General features: G+C 35.6%; 1 protein-coding gene across 11 annotated transcripts in view; it reads left to right on the top strand.

Annotated features, from left to right (window-relative positions):
* Nucleotides 1-21690, top strand: part of PARN (poly(A)-specific ribonuclease) — a 60165-nt gene that overhangs the window by 1026 nt on the left and 37449 nt on the right. For 3 of the 11 annotated variants that reach the window (XM_054211550.1, XM_054211555.1, XM_054211547.1), the window contains exons 3-19: nt 355-434; nt 2276-2343; nt 2438-2519; nt 3271-3331; nt 4045-4210; nt 4425-4490; nt 5306-5344; nt 7222-7264; nt 7918-7998; nt 9934-9990; nt 11056-11133; nt 12319-12362; nt 12846-12888; nt 14393-14468; nt 16678-16788; nt 16871-16940; nt 21068-21123. In XM_054211550.1, the coding sequence (XP_054067525.1) occupies nt 355-434; nt 2276-2343; nt 2438-2519; nt 3271-3331; nt 4045-4210; nt 4425-4490; nt 5306-5344; nt 7222-7264; nt 7918-7998; nt 9934-9990; nt 11056-11133; nt 12319-12362; nt 12846-12888; nt 14393-14468; nt 16678-16788; nt 16871-16940; nt 21068-21123 (1221 nt within the window). The remainder of the gene's footprint in view (nt 1-354; nt 435-2275; nt 2344-2437; nt 2520-3270; nt 3332-4044; nt 4211-4424; nt 4491-5305; nt 5345-7221; nt 7265-7917; nt 7999-9933; nt 9991-11055; nt 11134-12318; nt 12363-12845; nt 12889-14392; nt 14469-16677; nt 16789-16870; nt 16941-21067; nt 21124-21690) is intronic. The other 8 variants (XM_054211554.1, XM_054211552.1, XM_054211556.1 and 5 more) reach the window with 6 other exon arrangements.

The following is a 21690-nucleotide window of genomic DNA, read 5'->3' as shown; positions in this document are numbered from 1 at the left end:
TTAAGGTGACTAAGTCAATAAAACTATGGTCAGCACTCTTCTGATTTTTAATTTGACTTTAAGCCTGCATTGTGTTGCAAAGACCTATCAATATTTTGTCACTGGTAGATCTTTTCATGTTACTGTCATGTTGAATAGGAATCACAGCAGCAGAGCCTTACTGCTAGAACACTACCATTAAACTGTGTGGCTTTTATGTGAATGCGCATACTTTTATGCAGTAGAAAATCTTTCTCAACAGAAATAACCTTAACGTGTACTTTAAGTGAAAACATTTTTCTTAAATTAGCAGTTGTTGCATTTGTTTGCTTAATTTTGAAAAGCTTACCCAAAGCAAAAATAATACTTTTTCAGGGATCAGTGATGGGCCTTCTGTTAGTGCATTAACCAATGGCTTTGACACTCCAGAAGAAAGGTATCAGAAACTTAAAAAGGTAAAGTGTTTACTTTAACTAAAATCAAAATGCTGGAAGAAGCTTACAGCTCCTTAGTTCAGAATGGAGACAATGTAGGGAAACATGACAGAGGTCTGTAAAACTGAGTTACATAGAGCAGATGGGGATTGCTTCTTTCATTGTCTCTACAAACGCAAAAATTGGGGAGTATTGCATTAAACTTGCAGAAGTCATGGTCAGGACAGACAGACATGATTCCTCACGCAAGGGTTAGTAGATGTGTAGAACTTGTTAAAGGATGTTGAGAGTGTTAAAATCTATCTGTTCAAAGAGGGACTGGGTAAGACATTCAGTGATAGAGAAACTACATTAGGACTAGGATTCTTCCCAAACTACCTCCACTGCCAGCATGTGCTGTCCCTAACAAAACTTAAATGCCAGCTGCCACCACCACCTCTGTTTCTCCTCAGCACACATGAAAAAAAAGGGGCCTGGAAGGTGTGGAAGAAGTTTTGAAAAATAGCCAAATGACCACAGGAGACAACATATGGTGTGTGAGGGTCAAAGGTCAAAACTGGGGTGTTATAGTTTTGGTGTTTGGTTTTGTTGTGGGTTTGTTTGGCACTTTTTTTCCATAAAAGAAAAGAATCGGAAAAAATAAATGCTAAGCATCTTGACACCTGCTGTTTCCTGAAGTGTCTAAGGAGTAGATAAACACTGTTTACTAATATTCTGTTAAGAGACGTTGCAGGATGAGGGAATTACTGGTTAGTGCTCCTACTGAGAAACCAGGACAGCAAATGGCAAAAACTGTGGAGGAGGCTGTAGCTAAAAAAAGACACCACAAAAGGCAAAAAACCCCCAGCAACCCCAAACGCTAAAGGAGACAATAAAAGTAGAGACCAGTCTCTGAAGAGCATCCAGGAAGCTAGATGGTGCTATATTCTGTTCATCTGGCTGAATACGAGCCTTTGAGAGCTTCAGGGTAGCTGATGATTCAGGCTCTGTAGGCACAGTCAGTATCTTGCTCGCTGTAAGAGACCTGGTGTATCAGAAGCCAGCACCAAATTCTTTGTTGTCACCTTCTTAAAACTTGACTTTTACCCGCTAATAAATTGACTATTGATATTTTTGATCTTTGTACTTGAAGATAAGATAAGAGAAGAGGACTAATTTTCTATGTCCTGTTGGCATTCATTTTTTCCCTATGATAGAATTGAATAATCCTATGTCTTCTTTGTGTTTAAAATGGGTGTTTGGCCCTCAGGAGGAGCAAATCTTTCAATAAGACCACAATGCTTGTTTATTTTCTCATTCACTTGCAGTGGTGTTAAAAACCTTTCCAATATTGATCCAACAATAGTGAAATACTAGAGGACGTGATGATAAAGTGCCTAGTAACTATGCTGGTACTTTTGTCATGTTATCCACATGGATTAGAAGAATATTAAATGTATTATTACATGTATTTGAAAACTATATCCAGCCAGTGTCCCTCAGGGCCTGCTCCTACACTATGGGGAATATAAGTGAACATTGAGAAGGAGACTGACAGCTGCTTTAGATGCAGCATCTCATGTGTGTGAGCAACAGGTGGACAGAGATGGCACTTCCCTCAGTTCTTGGTTGTTTACGGGATGGAAGTGCATACTACAAATCATCTTTGGGTAACAGTAACATGGTTAAATGAGGATGAGAGCTAGTTGAAAAACTCTGGTGTATTTACTTCAAAATTACCAACAGAACAAATGTTGGTTAAGAAGATTCAAATTTGCTTAATTTTGAAGCAGAGAGAAATCATATTTATCATCGGTACACCCTGGTTATCTTTAAATGTGTACAATTTTTATTCTAATGCAAAGTTTTCCTTTCCTTTCCAGCATTCCATGGACTTTTTGCTCTTTCAGTTTGGCCTTTGCACTTTTAAATATGATCAAACAGAAGAAAAGTATGTTATTCTCTTATTCCTTGTTTTCTTAATTGAGGAATTTATGAAGTAATATTGATAAGCTGTATTGACATGCAACTCATCTTTTTCACAGGTATATAATGAAGTCATTTAATTTCTATATTTTTCCAAAACCCTTTAACAGAAGTTCACCAGATATCAAGTTTGTCTGTCAGGTTAGTAGAAAAACAAGTTTGATTTTGTTTGGTTAAAGTATACCTGCAGCAAACATTTAAAAAATATTTCCAGGAAAACTCTGCATCATTATAGAGGGAGAAGTGGTTGGTTCTTTTGACAGCTTAAAAGGCAGATAGATGTAAGTTTCTGGTTTTTTGTTTTTGTTTTTTTTTTTTTTCTTGTAGAAGAAATAAGCATCAGTTAAGAACAGGGCCTAAAAATGAACTTTAAGGGAGTACCTTCGACTTCAGCTTTTAAATCTTGTTACACATTACATTATGTGGTTTCTGGAATCAGAGATAATATTCCAAACCTGGCAAGATGATTCTTTTTGTTTCTTTTTTTTTTTTTTTCCCCTTTCTTGTCTGGCTTCCTGCTGCCTTGGTTTTTCTGTTTGATCTTTTATTTCCATCTGCATATCTCACTTTCGCTGCTTCCCAGGCTATTGCCAGAATTTTTCTGATCTCAGATTTGTTCTCCTGAACCGCATTTTGCTTTCTTTAGTTACCTCTTTCCACATAGCTCATTCTTTCATCTTTATGCCTTTGGTGTATTTATTGTGCTTGTACTTTATGGAAGTTGAAATTAAATAACGAAAATAGCATAGCCTAAACTCACTGTGGCTTCTTTAGGGTCACAAACTTGGTTGCCCTTGACTTTGGACTTAGTAGAAGTGTAAAAATAACTGGATTAATCTTTTTATGCCACAGATATTCTTGCCAATAGTAAACTTATTTTCTTTTGTTGCAGAGTTCAAGTATAGATTTTTTAGCAAACCAAGGATTTGATTTTAATAAAGTTTTTCGCAATGGTGAGTTCTTTTTTTTTCTTTCTTTCAATGTCTACAAAACTTATGATGACATCTTTCTTTGTTTTCTCCAAAAAGAAAAAGGCAGCCATTCGTGATACTCTCTTAACACATAATGAAGTTCTTAGAATTATTCTTATCTGATCTACAGCTGTGCTGATAGTTACTCCCTTTCCAAAAATTCATTGTATAGATTCAAAAGAATAGAATTCCTATTTAGATAAAGTGCTTGGTGGTTTATATTTGTTTGGTGGGTAGAGTTTAAATGGATAGAGTAACAAGTTGTGTAGCTGTGTAACGGATCAGTAGTAACATTTTAGAAAAGGTATCAGTGTGTTGTAATAGGTGCTGCTGCAGTCTGTTATTGAGGTGATGCAGACAGCAAGGAAGAGGAGTACTGGGTATTTTTGTGACTGTGATCTACAGCTCTGCAGTCCTCGGGCTCATGCCTTATGTAAGATGAGGCATACAGCTCTTAAAAGGCCAATGGTGCCAGCTAATCTGGTGTGTGCTAGAAGGAAGCTTGTATAGGCACAGATAAAGAATGGGGTCTAGAACAGATGACTGAAATGGAAGGATATGTTTTGAACCATCAGGGGTGTAACACTGGAAAATGCTTGGTTAGTAAGAAGTCTTTGTTAAATCATACATTCTTAATTTGTCTCTAATTATGATGAGCTTTTAAATGTCTCTTCTTTTTTTTTTTTTCATCTTAGGAATTCCGTATTTAAATCAGGAAGAAGAAAGACAGCTAAGGGAACAGTATGATGAAAAACGTTCTCAGGCCAATGGTGCAGGATCTCTAGCATACACTTCTCCTAATGCCACAAAGTGTCCTGTGACAATTCCTGAAGATCAGAAAAAATTCATTGAGAAAGTAGTGTAAGTAAAATTGTTTAATATCCTCTATGTTGTTGAAACTAAACCATAAAGAATAGTGGCATGCTCATCTGTTGGAGCTATTTTTATTAGTTCAGTAGTTGTGAAATAGTTATCTTTTTGTTATGAAGTGGTTTTTTTTTCTCTTTTGGGGAGAGCTATAAACATTGTAAAAAGAAAACAGTAGCTATAGAAGCAAATGATCTATTTCTTCCAGGGAACAGATAGAAGACTTATTAAAGAATGAAGAAAATGAAAGTTTGGAACTGGAGCCATGTACAGGGTCAGTTTCTGAAATTACATGTCTTCTAAAAAAAATTATTTATTTTGGCTGTATGGAATTAGGGGAGTGACAAGGAAGAAGAATATCTTTACTTATGTGAACCATAGCATTATCTACATTTGACTGATCTCTGAAGGTTGAGGAAACGTGGTAACTTACGTGGATGTCATACTCTGCTTTATGAGCCATGACTTGTGCTTGTAGTGACAACATACTTAAGTATAGCCAAGAAGTGTCTTGCATATGTGAACCTCCTTTTGCTGTAGCTGAAGTGTTCTGTAAGCCTTCGATATGCATTTTATAAATAAATTCCTCAAATCTCTTGAGCTATCAGTTACTCATAGTTGGCACTGTGTATGGAAACCATTTTTAGTGGGTCTTCTTCTCAAAGTCTATTTAGCTTTGGAGCCCAGATGTTTGGGGAGTACGGTTATTTAAAAAATAATTTTAAAAATTGAATTTAGAAATACTAGAACATTGTGATGCTGGGGGTAAGGTAGCATCACTGTATCTTTATTCAGTAATCATGACTACAGAATATTTGCTTATGAGAAAGTATGTGGGTAACTACCACATATTTACCGCACTTACCAGGTGTACCTAGTACATATTTACCAGGTGTAAATGCCTTACAGCTCGGCAACTGAACATCAGAATTCAGTAAAACCCTTCCAAGCCTATAGGTTCTGTTAGCAGTGACTTATGCTTTAAAAATCTTTCTACAAATGAACATTGAGCCAGCTTTAACTGAACATTATTACTTTGTAACACTTCTGTAAGTGGAGTATTAGTAACACAATGTCTTTTGATTTTAGATTTCAGAGGAAATTAATTTATCAGACCTTGAGCTGGAAGTAAGTTACTGGTAATACTGCCTTACTGTATATTTTTAGTATTTCTGATAAGAAATCTGGGTAAGATCTGATCTACTTAACCTCAGAGGTGATTAATTTAGAGGGTTTTTTTCCTTTAAGAGAAGACTTTTATAATGTTCTGAAGATAAACTGCATTAAACTGGTTTGTGATGTTTCATTTGAATATTTTAAAGCTTCGTATAAATTTTATCATTCCTATCTAAAATCTGTGAATAGAACAGCACAGCCTAGAAATATGTAACAAATGCAACTTGACGGGTTTTTAGTGAACAGGAAGTGCATGTCCTTATACAGATTGGGGTTTTACTTGAAAAACTACTACTGTAGTGTGTACTGGTATGTTTATGGTTTTGTGTTAGATGCCAAGTACAAGCATTTCTGATGACTTAAAAATCCTAATTCTAGGAGTAATTCTCTTTTCCATTCTTGGCTTACTTTATCCCTCACCTTTGTCCAAATATATCTGTTCGGGCCTTAGGAGAAACTGTAAAGCTGTAGAGATGAAGTTTTAATTGTTCTGACTGCACTAGAAAAATGTGTAAAACACAGTGGAAATAGTTTTTTGTATGTTTAGCTAATTCAGTGTTGCAACAGTATCTGGCACTCTGTTACTCAGACTGGAAGTGGATAAAATAAAGCTTCTCTCTATAAAATGGAATCTCAATAAGTGAGCTTGAGATCTAATCTGAAAAAGAGAAGTGTATTTTCCAGAATTTTCTTGTGTGAATTTTTTAATCTGTTGATAGAATATCTATAGCTTCTAGTAGCACATAATGTTATGCTTATCTGACACTTACTCTTGTGTCTTTTCTCAGTGGATGGAGGAGTATGTTCATGAATTGTATTTTGGTTTTTTTAACGTTCAGCTGTGTTGCTTTAGGTGTATACAGCTGTGTATATTGATGAGAGAAGGCAAAGTTGTAAAGTTCGCATGGATCAGAAAACAGTGAGGTTATTGATTGCCCTTGTGTCCTGAACTCTTCACAGGTCATTTTCTCTGAAGTGTTCTGTTGTGCAACAGTGTTTTGGTGCATCCAGTGTTTGTGACATGAAACAGTTTGTAAGTGAGGTTTAGGCTCAAAATTCTCTGAGAAGTCAGGGTGGTGAGGACACAATAATACTCTAGTATGTGTTCTCTAGTACTAGTTTTAGTAGTAGCCAGAGGACGAAGAAAATGTGCTGGTTTTGCAGTGGTTACATAGTTGTGGTTGGTTTATTATAATGGGAAGGTCAGAGTAATGTCGACTTGTTAAGCAGCGAAAGACAATATTCTCTGACCTTGCTATTGGTTGGATGCTCTATGTATGGTAGTACTTTGGTAATTAAATGTGATTGTGGTGGAGTGATGCAACCCTGTAGCAGAGGTAACGACATTTGTATTAATATTTCCTATCAGAGCTTACTGTTAGCAGGAAATTCTGTAAGTGACATATTAAAGGCATGCAGTCACCAAAGAAGCTGTCTTGTGGCTGCAAGTGAGAGAGAGCTTTCTCACCAGTGTTTTGGATTTCTTGAAAGCAGAGATTCTAGATTCTGATGAAATATCTAGATGATGTTTACTTAATAGTACTTAAATAAGAAGCTATAGGTTCCACAGCAATAGGATGGAAAATTGCATAAGAAAGCACATTTTAGTGCTAGTTACTGTTAGGTAGTATAAGGAGGACAATTTAACTAGCTTATTGCTTCAAATTTTCCATTATTTTAAATTAAGAAGGAACTTTTAATAGTTCTTTTGCACTTAAGACTTACTGTAATAATGAAACACAAAATTACTGAATCACTGTTGTGGTTTCAATATGCTAAATGCCAAATTAATAACTACTTATATTAACCTTTCTTTTGTTTTGATGTAGGTATCCAAAAGGTATCCATGTTGAAACTCTGGAGTCGGATAAGGTACCTAGGCATGTTATTGCCTGTAACTTTTGTTCTATTTAAAGGAAATTGTATTTCTCAATTCTACCAACTCTCCTAACTTTTAGATCTGACTTGAGTTTTGTTATGCAAAATGTGGAACAATTTAAATGGAATACAATGAACAAGTTTCTAAACATTAAGCCATAAACATGTGACCAACATATCAAATTTAAGCATGTCTTTGCGTGGCTTAATATTTTTTTTTTTTTTCAAAAGGATTCTAAAGGGTATTTTAAAATAGAGTGGATCTGATGTTCAATATTGGTAAAAAGTAGATCTTGATCTTAGAGGAAAAATAGTGGCCTCACATGCTGTACCCTCATTTCCCAGCACAAATCTCTGCATGGAAAGATACTTGAAATCCAGTATTTACAAGGAACTGCCGATAACCTTTCCTTAGACGTAAAAAGTGGATTTAGTAAAAGTTAGGTTTGGTGGATGAATCTAATACAGCTTTCTACGGTAGGCTTTTGGGATTAGGTGATAAAGTGGTGCTTACAATAGAAACAGTCATGTTGCCAAGTAACTGCTTCTGAGGTATGACTTAATTTTCTTTCCAATGTAAATTTACAGAAACTTGCAGTGGTCTTAAATATGAACTTCTCAGACTCATTCCTCATTTTTTACTTTAGAAGGAGAGATATATTGTTATTAGTAAGGTAAATGAAGAAGAACGAAAAAGAAGAGAACAGCAGAAACAAGCAAAAGAACAGGTAAACAAGTTCCATTTCATTAGTTTATGTGAAACAGGGAAGGGGAGAATCTATGACTTCCGTCACTTATGCAAAATTGTGTGATAGGGTTTGGTACTATTTTCCTTTTGTTTGACTGTGGCTGTTGTCTGAAATCAATCCTCCAAATTCTACCAGATAACTTAGGCTTTGCAATAGAGCGGGAAGAGTTGCAAGACACTCTGCAAAATTTTAAAGAATGAGTAGTTGTAGAATACTGAACCAATATTCTGGAGAAGTGAATTCCTCCTTATGTGAATCTGCTGTATTAGAGAAGTGTGGTCTAGTAATAGGAAACATCAGTTGATTGCGTTTATTAGTACCATCTAACAATATTAATTGTAAAAAGTCTTGCAGAAGTTCTCGAGCAAGTTTTCACATTATTTGGATTCACAATCTGTCCTTGGATTAGTACTGTGTTACAAAACTCACTTGCTCTTAGTTGTCTGAGCTAAAATGTCTTGTACAATTAATATGTCATCTGACTTTTCTTGATAGAAACATGCTGCGCGTGAGTACTGTAGTAAGAATTTGGCTGGAAGGTCATGTCTGGTATATTCAGACAATCTCAGGTTATGAGACTTGGTATTTTTGCTTACTGAGTCTGCATAAGTTTCAAGAAGTCGTAAGACTTGAATTGTGGGAATTCTTGATCATGTTCTTGTGATTTGTGCTTACATATTTCAAGATGAAGTCCATTTGGGTGGAGCAAATAATACTTGCATGCAGAATGCCTCTTAAGAGGGAAAGAAATATCTAACGGAGACTTCAACTAATGTGACATCTCTTTTTCCAAAAGGCAAGTTAGGGAGAATTTACAACTACAGTAGATTTTTCTGAAGCAGTCTTTATAGGTGTATTACTCTGACTAGTGGCATTCAGAGCTGAATTAAAATAACAGTGGATGTTTTTATTGAATTTAACTTCTGGTTGAACAAAGACAAACAATGCAAGGCAGAACTTACTTCCCTAGACCTGAAAAAGAAAAATCTGTTACAAAAAAATTCCTTAAGGGAAACTAAAATATATGCTGTAGTCAGATCCCACCCCCCCAAACCAATCTGAGTCATGTTAAAATGTACAACTCACGTGGTATACTATTGTAGCTGTATAATATTTCTTATTTTTGTTTATATAAATAGTGAAGAATGTTTCTTCCCCAATTTCAATGTTAGCATAAAAATACAATCTGATTTAATAGAAATAACAATCTGGTCAACCTGTTGCATCTTAGAACAATGTATGTAAAAAATATGGCTGAAGATACGTAGCTTAATTCCAACATCTTCTTGAGCTGTTTGCAGTCTAATAGCTGTTGAGCACTATTGAAGATATTGTATTGACAGTGAGCTGACTACAGCTGTATTGATCTGGTTGGGGTGAAGTTAACTTTCTCAGAGCAGCCCATATGTTGCTGTGCTTTGCATTTGTGGCTAAACCAGTGTTGATACCATACAAGTGTTTTCACTACCACTGAACAGCGCTTGCACAGTGTCAAGGGTTATTCTCTCTCTCTTTCACATTTTGCATTCCTTTGAATTTCTTTTCTCTCTCTTTTTTTTTTTTTGTTTTTTATTTTTTTGTTTCTTTTTTGTTGTCCTCCCTGTCCCCTGGGAAAGAGGAGTGAGCAAAAGGCAGACTGGGTCTTTGGCTTCTGGCCACGGTCAACCCACCACAATAGCTTGTGACTTGTCCTACTTTACAGTGAACTAGAGCTACATATAAAACTAGAATTCTGTCAGCAGCATCCTGCTTTGACCTCATGTATATTCCAAATACTGACATTTCCTCTGTGGTCTGTTCTTGGTTATGTCTGAGAAACAGTTGGAGCCAAACTGGTGTGTCTGCCAGTTGGCAGGTACAGTTTTGACAGTATTTGTATTTATGTTTCACTAATGTCAGAATCTTTGCTTATAGGAAGAATTGAATGATGCAGTAGGATTTTCCAGAGTCGTTCATGCCATCACTAATTCTGTAAGTTAACGTGATTTTTAATGTACCTTTTGTTGTAAGAAAAAAAAAAAATAATTCAAAGAAGTTCTTTTGCTGTTACATTTTGGAAGATGAGATGAAATACAAGTTAAAGTGGCTTTTCCCTTTTTTTTTTTTTTTTGTTGAAATTCATGTTCTTTCATGTTTTACAGTGGTTGAGTACGGTAGGTTAAGTAAGCTCTTAAACTAATGGCATGAACAACCTCATTATCTGAGTCAACAATACCAATTTCTTAGGGCTTTTAACAAGATTCTCGTAAGTAACTAAGCTTTGAGGGCTTTTTCTTCTCTGTCATGAAAAGATTGTTGTTTTGGCCCTTTTTTTTTTTTTTTCCCCCAGCAGTTAAAGGCTTAATCAGAGAAGGTCATCTGGTTCTCTTCTACTTACATAGTTAAAATAGGCTATAGTTTTACATCTGTCCTCTTCAGCCCATTTATTTTCATGTAGTTGTTACAGCCTGCTGTGCAGAAAAAAAGATACCTACGCGTATTGTTTTCTCTAGCAAATGGAGGATGCAGGGAAGCAGAAAAGGTTGTCATGTCAAATTAATCAAAGCTAACATTTAAAAATTTTTTTATACTTTTTCAAGAAGGAACTTGCTTGTACAACATCTGGCGTGAAAGGTTCTGTACTGTGAGAACCAGATCATGCCCCTGATAATGATTGTATATTACAGCCAGAAAGAATATATTGTCGGTTGTTGTACAAATTGTAAATTAAAAGGTAGTGGACTGAGACATAACTTGACTTCAATCTTAAATAGATTATACTTGGAAACCAAGTTGTAAGTAGCTGTTCTAGTGCATCTTCTCAACGTTTCAAGCATGCTGAAGGCTATGATAAGTGTTTGGGAGTAGAGGAGAAAGAAGTAGCTGCTCTGAGAGAATGGAGGAGTTTGTGGGGCAGGCAGAGAGCAAATGTGGAGGTTTGATTTGTATTTGTTCCCAGATGCCCTCGGCTAGTATCTGGGATAGGTGCTTTTCACATATTGCCATTGTTGTGTCCATGATTGGAAATGTAACTAACATTTAATGTTCTTTTCACAGGGCAAGCTTGTTATTGGGCACAATATGCTACTGGATGTTATGCATACCATACACCAGTTCTGTTGTCCCCTACCTGATGTAAGTAATCCTCTGAGTGTTCAGATGATGAAATAAATGCCCTAATGTGTTTGTCTTTAGTCTAATCTCCATGGAATGGAAGCATATGACAGCTGACTAAGAACAGCAGAAAAGTATTTTGAAAAGAACACTTGTTACTTCTAGGCTACTGCCTTATTTTCTTAAATCTTCATGTACAAAGCTTAGTTGGATTGAATTCTTCTCCTTTATGTTTTTAAAATGTTCACATTAAACATTCGAATTGAATTGTGGTTTCTGCTCATATCCATTAGTCCTTTAGAAACTGCTTGGATAACGGCAGGTAAATTTAACTGACAGACTTTTTAAGATACTGGTTTGCAGCTTCAGCGTTATTGTGTGGCATTTTTCCCCCTGTAGTTTACAAAGCGGGAATACATGTTTTCATATAATACAGTCCAATTAATAGAATGATAGGAAATCTTGTAGCAGGGTTGATGTTCATCGGGGTGAAGAGGTGGAATGTCTGAATAATTGGAGGGAGCATACTTTCATGTTTCCTAACACAAAAGAGTTCATGACTGCAATAGTCTAGCAATTAATTTAAATTAAGCAATGTATTGGCAGTGAGGACATTAGCTGAAGAAGCCAAAGGTCCCATTGGAAGTGTGGCCCACATGATGGTTATATTACTTGCAATCCTCAAGGGCTTGTGGGTGTTATGGGAAAGACTTGATTATGAGAACGGAGAAAGAAGTTTGGGACCTGTTCGGATGGTGTTAGAGCATAAGCAGTTTCAGTTGTTCCTGTACTTTTGGCACCTGGAAGGTCTAAACCAGTAGGCAGTCAACTGTCCACCTGGAGTGACTGCTTATATTCCATTGACATATTAAATGCTGGGAACGTGTAAGTGGAAGTGTTAACACAGCTGGAATTAGAGGTAGTGTAGGTTATATAATAGGATAGGGTATTGGAGGCGATAGAATATTTCTCTTAAGAATCACAGACAAATCAGAAATAATTAGTCTGTAGTTCTATGTAATTGCAGGTGATATTTATGGTAATGCTCCATTACCATAGGTGGTGAGAAGTCAGTCAGTGTATTTCAATTTTAGAAGCTGATTGGGTAATTGTAGCTACTGCTATCTATCATCCCTATCTGTCATCCTGAGACTGACAAACAGTTAACTTATTTGGATTTTGTCTTCTGGTTTAATGTTAAATTAGGACCTAAGTGAGTTCAAGGAAGTAACATCATGTGTCTTTCCTCGGTAAGTTCTTAATTCAAACTTTCAACTGTTTTAGTATTGTTTTAGCAAGCTGATATTGTTTGTCCTAGCCCTGTAACCTAGTTGTTACTGGAAATAAAATTGGGAACAAGTTAGATAAATACAGTTTTTAAAGTATTCTGTAGCATCTCTCTCAGAAGAGCAATGCTATTGTTCTGCTTCTTGGCAAAAGATGCAGCTTTGCTACCCCTTTGTTTTTGGCCTGATGTTTGATATTTTGAATCTGCACTACGTTTGGAATAAGATTTATTTGCTACTTATTGTTTGCATTTCTTGTAATTGCTTAGTTGCTGTCCTTTTTCATGCTGAACAAAGCCAAGGAGTTTTGGCTGCTCTAAGATCTGAGAGTAATCTTTCACTAGGGTGAAGCTGGTGTTTCCCAGCTAATCACCTAAACATTTTTGAGGATTAGGCAAAACGGACATTCTTCCATTTCAATTTATTTAGCTCTTACTCTGTTTCTAGGCTATTGGATACTAAACTGATGGCAAGCACACAACCTTTTAAGGTAAATTAATATAACAGTATAGAATGATTTGAAGATAAAAGTTTGCTTTAAGTGTGTATTGAAAAAAATTAATTTTTTAAGAGAAAAATGTCTAACTTTTCTGTCATGCTCCTTTTTTGTAAAAGAATGATTTTTCTTAACCCCTTATTTAAACATACACATTTTTAGAATACAAATGTTTACTTTTGTACAAGTGACTTTTGTGTCTGTTGCAGTTCTAAGCTTTAAGTGTTTGCAGCTTTGAATTCCAAAATGTGTACAGTTTTTGCTACTTAAATTGTGATTTGCAGATTTTTTTTGTCTTGTAAATTAGCACAAAATTGCATATCTCCTCAGGAGGGGAAAAAAAAAGTGGTTTTCATGAACAAATAAGACTTGGAAGCTGCTTGTATACTCAAAGCTTTAGAATATTGTGAATGTGGACTTAGATTTGTCTAGAAAAAGGTGCTTGAACATCATCACTATGTTCTTTTGTGACTTGCCGTTCAGTGGGTAGTCAGCAGGAGAAACAAATTTCAGGTTTCTCTTAAACCCTCTTGCACCATGAGTTTTATTCTTCCAAGCAAGTGTTGACATAAGTGATCATACTCTCTTGCTTTCCTGTATGCCTTTGGACAGAATTAATTAAAAAACATGCTGGTGAAGCAGCATGTACTTTCTGCATACCTCTCTGACCTGAGAGCATTGCATAACAGAAAATCTCATTAAAATGTACTTAAATATTTTCAGGTTTGTCTTCCATAAGATTGTAGTAAGAATAGAGGCTTTTGTGTTCTGAAAACTAATAATCCCACAGGAGTTCTATGTTTGGTACGGTTATGTTGATATTTGTAATTTTTGGAGTAGATGCTTGGGTTTTAGGCTATTGTTATCAAATGGTGCTTTGGGATGCCAGTATAATGCATCATTTGAGCTTCTGCTCAAATGCAATCTGTATATCTTTTTGTGACATCTTATATATGCATATATAGATTCAGTAAAGCAACTCAGCTAAGCTGAAATGTAGGAGCAGCTTTCTGATTGTCAGGCTTCTTTCAGTGTCTTTGTATTTCTTTAAATCAGCAGTATTTACACTTAGAAAACTATTCAAGAACGTCCGGTCAGCAAGCACACTTCAATACTTACCTTGAATGCCTTCCACCTTTAGGACCAATATTTAGGATGTTTTGCCTTGCTGTTTGTGCTGCCTTTTTCCCTGCCATGTGTACCATGCGTGGAACCAGATTCAAATAGGAATAGTACTTTGGCATAATTCATCATCAAGAATTCTGAAAAGTATTAATAAATACTTGTGACTCATAGATATTGTGTTGTAGGTGAGGCAAGTTAACTTTTCAAAACTTGTCTTGATAGACTTCTCTGGTGTATTAGTTTGAAATGAGGCTATATATAAATCCTTGAGAACACAAGGTGGCAGCAGTAAATACACATTTTATCCTATTTGATTTCAGTTTCCAGGGAAAATGTGCTTGGCATTGGCAGTTAATGATATCTTTTCTTGCAGGAGATCATTAATAATACATCCCTTGCAGAACTGGAAAAGCGTTTAAAAGAGGTTCCATTCAGCCCTCCTAAAGTTGGTGAGGATATATTAAAATGGTCTTATTTCTGAAATGTTTTCCTCTTTCAGAGGAAAGAAGGTGTTTTGATTATTTTTGTTCTTGGTCTGAAATGTAAATTCCTCTATTCATACTTAGTGTTTTGATGAAAGGGACTTTAAACATGGGCAATATACATATTTCTATGTATAAATAATAGTTCTATTTAGAACTATTAGTGGAAGTCAGTAGGAATCCTCCCACTTTATTTCAGATAACAGAAGAATGGATGTATTCAGTGAACAGCAGTTTCCTCATCTTCTAATGATGGCATTTTATTTTTTAGGTTGATTTTTGATGAGTAACTTGAAATTGTTTTAAAACTGTTTCACTTGGTTATTAATGTTCAGATCAAAGCCAGAGTGCTCTAATAGGCACTTGAACAAACCAAACCAAGAAAACTTGTGCAGTAGTGACTAGACATGTGTGTTCTAGAAATTATTAAAGTTCCTTGAGAGCTTTCTCTGCTTTGAGGTCAACGAAAAGATAGTTAATCAAAGGGCAAGTTTATCTCAAGGTTCTGGAATTTTTCTTAAGCTGCTGATTTAGAAAAGGGAGAGCAATACTGAACAGTGGAGTATGTTGGAAGGGTAAGTCTCAATGCTTAGTCAAAACCAAGATGAGTGATACTTTTTTATATTGCTGAATGTGCAGAGCAGATGCACTTAATCTGTAGTAACAGGAGAGATAATAAGATGGATAATCTATAATCTCCTTAGACAATGAGCAGGAGCTCATTGGTGCCTAGACCTGAGTAATACCGTGCATAGGGAGTGTACATTAATTACATGCAGACCTCTTAGAGGTGTATCCTCTGTAGCTTCTTCTCAGGATGTAAGACAATTTGGCAGCTGTCAGGTACTATTTTTGCTGATGCAATGTAAAACAATAATTTTACCAATTTTTTTTTCTTGAGCAAAATATGACCGTAATGGTTAACTGATTCAGAAGTGTTAATGTTTAATCAGAGATTATTAATGTGGTTCAGAACATTCAAAGCAAAGCATATTTAAAAATACTAGAATACTTTTGTTAACTGTTCACTTATGTTTTCTTTTGGATGTATATTAAAAAAATAAGCACTAGGAAATGTCCTTTCCAGCTCAGCCAGTATAGCTTAATGTTGTCTGAATCTGACAGCTTTATTTTTTAAATAAATGATACAAGGGCTCATCTGAAAACAAGGCCTGATGTTTTGCTACTCTACCTTTATATATAAAATTTCGATTCAGGTTTCTTTTTACAAAATACAACAAGTATATATGCTTACAAATTTCCATTGTACAAGTTATCCTCGTGGGTTTTTTATCACAGTTTTAAATCCTGGTTATGTTTCATCACTGTTTTATCTTCTTTTGCTATGGTAGAATGCAATAAATTAAATGGAATTACAGAGTTAACTTTTCAATCTGGACCTTAATGTAAGGGTCGTGATTCTGGCTTTTTAAACAGTTAACTTTGTTCTTCCAGTCCTATTCTCAGTATAGCTTCTAGAGGAAAATGAGCCAGCTTTCTAGAGGTTGAGAAGCTGGCTACAGAGGTTAAACAACTTTGATGCTGGGAGTGAGAAAAAATTAAATGATAAAGAAAAAAGTGTGATGTGCACTTATTTCTCTGTTACAGAGATTTAGGCACTTTTGGACACTTCTCTCAGAGCAGTGCCTGTTAAGGGTCCCATTTTCAGAGGTGATTCAAGGGATACTTCTCAAGGTCTTCACGTAAACACCAAGCATGATTGTCAATAAAGTTGTCAATAAAGACGTCCTTTAATCACTTAGTTCCATCTTCATCATTTAAATACCTTGAAAAATCTGACCATAGGTCGATCAGATGGTTAGCAAACAGGTTAATAGAGTTTTCAATTAGTCTGAATGTCTGTTCTTTTAAATGAAAGACAGTCAAGAAAAAAAATGCTGTGTGGGGAATCCTGCTGTCATTGTGTTAGAATTAATACTCCATTTTGGCTAAGTAGGTCTGTGAATTAACAGTTTTTTAATAGGAAAGAGTTTCTATTGTAGGAGCTTATTCTTCTTTAAAAATACAAAACAGAACTGCTTTTTTCAGAACTTCTGAAAGTCATATAAACTTACCCAAATAATGTTTACTCTGACGAAATGAGTGTGTGGGTAAACATACAGGGCTGTCTTTAACTTCTGTGATAACATGTTTATAAGTTGTTTTTTCTCCTCAGAAAGTGCAGAAGGGTTTCCAAGTTATGATACAGCTTCTGAACAACTTCATGAAGCAGGATATGATGCCTACATTACTGGACTGTGCTTCATCTCCATGGCTAATTTCCTGGGTATCTATGTAGTCTTTTTCAAACCTCCTTAGTGCTATGTGTAGCTGCTTATTACATACTGAATTTCTTCTTCATTCGTCAGGTTCATTCCTCAGTCCTCCGAAAAACCATGTGTCTGCTAGATCAGAACTCATTGAACCTTTTTTTAACAAGTAAGTAGCTATTAAAAGCCCTGTTAAAGTATGGAAATACAACACTACCCTTAGAGTATTTATCTTGAACCTCAGAATCAATGGCTAACTGCGTTTTTCTTTACACTTGAATTTTGATTGGCTTTCTAGTTCACACCAGTAATGCTGCAGAAGCCACGATCTGTAAAGTAGATACCTTTTCTTTTGAAGGTAATGGTTTACTTTCTGTTAACCCGTAGAAGACACTTAGAAGAGAATTTGGACTGCTTTAATGGTCTTGTCCATGCCAGTATTGAGAATATGTTTACAATTTAGAAAATTATTTCTGGAGTAAGCTTTGAGAGTAGTGGAACTGAAGAAAAACTGGTCAGCTGTTTTTTCTTGTAGGGTATTCATGAACTTGTGATAGTTAAAACTGAGTATGCTAAACAGTCTGGAAAAACTAAGCTATCCCTACTGTAATATCAACACAAAGCTATTGTATTAACATTATTAGGTAACCCATTTTTAAGAAGGCATAATAAATACATATGATTAGTATTTTATGGGATGATGCTATGATCGATATTTTGCTTTTGAATTGGATCGTCGTGCAAATTACTTGAACAAATTGAAGTAAGACTTAAAAAAATCAAGTACTTATGCATGGATTTGATTCTTTTCATATTCAATCTGTACATTTTTACCTTACGAAGCTTCTAAAGCTAGTATAACCTGACACGTAAAGGGAAATTAAAAATCACCCAGTGCTTTAGTCTGTCTGTTTGTTTAAATTCAGGACAAATTCCATCCTTTCAAATCCTATCGTATAGGAGTTAGTAAAAGTAATTATTTTAGCTTCGTATGCCCACAGAAATGAGGGAATAATTTTGATCAATGGTTTTCAGCTTTCATTGGTGTCTGGAAACCAAATGACTATAGTGACAGCAGTTAGGAGATTCTCATGACACTGAGACATGTGAGGCAGTAACTCTATATATTCCAGCAGAGGTTATAAATTTTGTGTACGTCCCTTAGATTGAACACAGACCTGCAGTGACTGCTTGATTTGAACATGAAGGTGATGATAGAATTGATCATCATAACTTCATTTTAAGATAGGATTTATCACAGGGCTGTTTTCTGTAACACCAGTGCACACACGTGCCAACTAGTAGATGCCAATTGAGAGGGTTATTTTTTCAATCATTAACCAAAATGCTTTCAGTTCTTTCTAGAGATGCGTATCTGCAACACGTACAAACTGAAACTTCTAAAACTGTAACAATAATAGGTTAAACGTAAGCTTTTTCAAGTTAACTAAGTTGTATACTTCAAATGTGACATTCCTCTAATGGGCATTTTGAGAGGAAACCTCCCACGTCTATTCTGGCTTCAGAGTTAACACTGCCTGACTATAACAAAAGGGAAAGTTACCGTTAAATTGTAAGGAGAACAACAGCGTGACTTTTTTTTTTTAAGCAAGAACTGAAAATTACTCTTTATAAGAAAAAAAAAAAAGGAAGTTTATCCATTCTGTTATTATTCAGAACTTGTAGCTTCTCATTTCAGAAAAGTTATATATTATTTTTAAATCATGGAAACTTGGACGACTTGTCTTGTCTTACTTTCACATGATCTTAGAAGCTTTGCCATATTCTAACATCTGCCACCTTACCTCAGTCAGAGCTTGGAGATGAGATTGTCTCACTTTTTGCTTATAGTGAGCAGGCCAAGGCTCGTGTTTTTAAAGCTTTTTTGTTTTTTCACTATAATACAAAAATAACAAATCAGAATAAGACAATCCCATTTATTTAGTTATTTAAAAAAAAAAAAAAAAAAGATTTAATTACATGTCAGAAGTTGGAGCTGTTGGGTATTTAAACGAACAAGTCTTTTGCTCTGTCCTTGCAGACCAGATTGCTATTTCCAGCACTTGGTCTGTTTAGCACCTAAGTAGCATCCAGGGCATGTGCAATTTACCTAGTTATCTTAAGGTCCCTAGTAAGTATGTTGCTTCTGGGGCTTTTTTGCAGGTATGCTCTGGGCTGCCAGCTAGTTTCCTGCTACAGCTAGTTTTCTCTAGTTTGTGGTCTAGAAGCTTTCCCTAGCTGAGCATCATCTCTTCCTCCTGGGGAGAAAAAAAACTATCTTCCTCCTTCCTCCAGAAGTTCTACCTGATCCTGTGGGCAGCAGTCAGAACAAGGAAACCTTTTCCTTTGTGCTGTAGTCATGTTCTTCAAGCAAAACACAAACTACAACATGCAAACAGTAAGCTAAACAAATGAAAGTTATACTATCTGTCACAAAAGTTTTTCCTGAAAGGAGCTGAACAGAGTAGTTTATTGTAAGGCCATTATTTAGAAGCAGCGTTCTCAGTTTGAACTATTGTCAAGATAGTCTTAGAAATGTTCTTTAAAGCAGACCACTTTATGATTCTTTGGTTTGCTTATAAAGTCTTAATTTCAAGATAGGATTTTGGAAATGTTCTTTGTTTGAATCGACTTGTCACTAATGTGAACAGTGGGAATAATCTTAAAACTGAAAAATCAAGCTTTGATTTTTACAAACCCAGCCTTCAAAGGACAGTAATAATTTTTTCAGTAGTTATTTTGACTTCTTTCATTATGTCAGCAAAGTTATGGAACTTCCTGGCTTGCCATTCAAGAATGGTGGCCAGCATATAAGTTAATGTTCATATAGGTTAATGATGAACATAGGTAAAATCTTTAGTTTCAACTTCTCGTAGGAGTGGAACTGATTAAAAACAGACTTTGCCTTAGGGTTGTTTGGCTCTTTTAGGCATAATGCAGTAAGTTATATGATAAACAACTCAATAAGCCAAGAATTCCAGAGGTGCATTTCTGTAATCTTTATGCTTCGTTGTATATACAACATCTTTGAAAAAATCATGTGAACAATGTGCTGTGAGTAATCCCTGATGAACACTTAGGAGTTGAGATGATGGGACTTCTTATATCGTAATGTCTTAATTCTTACGTGTATAATTTGAATGCTGTATTGTGTTATATGCTTTGGAGTTGATTTGAAATTTTTTGACTTGTTTTGTTTAGAGCAACATCTCTTCTTCCATACCTCTCTTCCCCCACCTGCAAGCCCCTCCCAAACTTTTAATGACAATTTCATTTTGGATCTCCTTGGATCGTTTGAATGTTGTTTTTTTTTTCTTTTGATGTAGCTGTATACAGGGGGTGAAAGAGGTGTAGAGAAATTAAACCATTATGTTTTATTGAGCTGAATAGCATGATGGGCTGTAGAAATATAAATTATCTTAGAATTATTTTTTTTCATACAAAGGGATATCAGAAACCAAAATGTGACGTATGTGCACAGAGCTTGGTTTTGTGCTATGTTTGTGGAAAATGTCCCGCCAGGGAGCTAGGTTCTCTGGCATGTATTGCAAATCAGTTAATTTCTCTCTTGGCTTTTCTGTATTAATTTAATTTTTTTTGCAGAATTATTGCAAAAGAACATCAATGTACTCTTTTGCACTTTGACCGGTAACTTCAGTCACAATGTAGGAGTAAACAATTGCTGTCCTTGTGCTTTCAGCCACATGCGGCTGTACTGGTTACTGAGCTGGATTGGTAAACTGATCTGGGTTTAAAAAGATGCCTTTTCTTTTTTCAGCTGCATCAGTTTCTCTCCACAGTTCATCACGCAGCTGTGAAAACTTTCATCCTAACTCAGTGCAGAGGAAGAATGTTGACTACTTGAGACTACTTATGCATTGCTGTGAAGTGGTGTGATCACAGCCTTGCTCTCCTTATTTTACTTGACTTGCCACAGAAACAGTTGTCTTCCAACTGGCTGTCTCAAAACACCTCAAAGTTCCTAGGACATTGTTGTATATTGAGGAACAGACGTCTGACCACGTGATCTGTCTGTAGCCTCTAAACAATTTGATCTTTTTTTGTTGAATAAGTAAAATTACTAGCATGATGCCAAGTAACTTTTTGAATCTGGATTGTCAGACAATGGATTGGACTTAATTAGAGGGTCTGTTTGTTTTAATATAGCCTAAAATATGATTGGGATGGTTAATTCTGCTTCTTCAGAAGCAACATCTAAAAAACTATAAAAAGGAAAGCTTATTAAAAGGTCTTTCGGCAGAAATTTGCTAATGGTGCTTTTCCATTTTGCTTCAGGCTATTTCTTATGAGAGTAATGGACATACCGTATCTCAATTTGGAAGGACCAGACTGTAAGTAGCTTATTTCATTGTAAATTTACTGCCATTCTGACAAATTTTCTGGAGGAGGAAGTGTAAAGATCAATTACTGTATATCGAAAGCATGGGGCATCAGCTGTGTTTAGGTTATTAGCCACTTAACAATCAAATGATCTAAAAGTTCCCCCCCCCCTTTTTTTTTTTTTTTTGAATGGAAATAGTAAAACTGTAAGTTCTTCAACTTTGATCACAGAATCTGCCTTGTAAAGGGGATTGACTGGAAGAAACTGTTGTAACTAAATGTAACAGAGTTTGAAGTTAACGGCTCTGCGGTTATTTTGGGTCTCTATTCTTACATACCATGTAAACATTCTTACACACATGTAAAGTGAGGTCTTGACGCTCTCCACCTGTCGCTTCACCCCGGCAGTAAATACAGGATACAAACCAGTGAATAGCACATTGTTCTGAAAATCTTCTGTCCGCTTTCCTTCACAGTTTGCGTGTGGCAGTACCTTCACTTAACTTCAATCAAAACATCAGAATTCTTTTGCCATGTGAGATTATGATTACATAAATGGAAAAATATTACTTGAAATA

This window comes from Rissa tridactyla, chromosome 8 (genome assembly GCF_028500815.1).
Source record: "Rissa tridactyla isolate bRisTri1 chromosome 8, bRisTri1.patW.cur.20221130, whole genome shotgun sequence".
NCBI classification, from domain to species: domain Eukaryota; kingdom Metazoa; phylum Chordata; class Aves; order Charadriiformes; family Laridae; genus Rissa; species Rissa tridactyla.
This window is presented reverse-complemented; position numbering and strand designations above follow the sequence as displayed.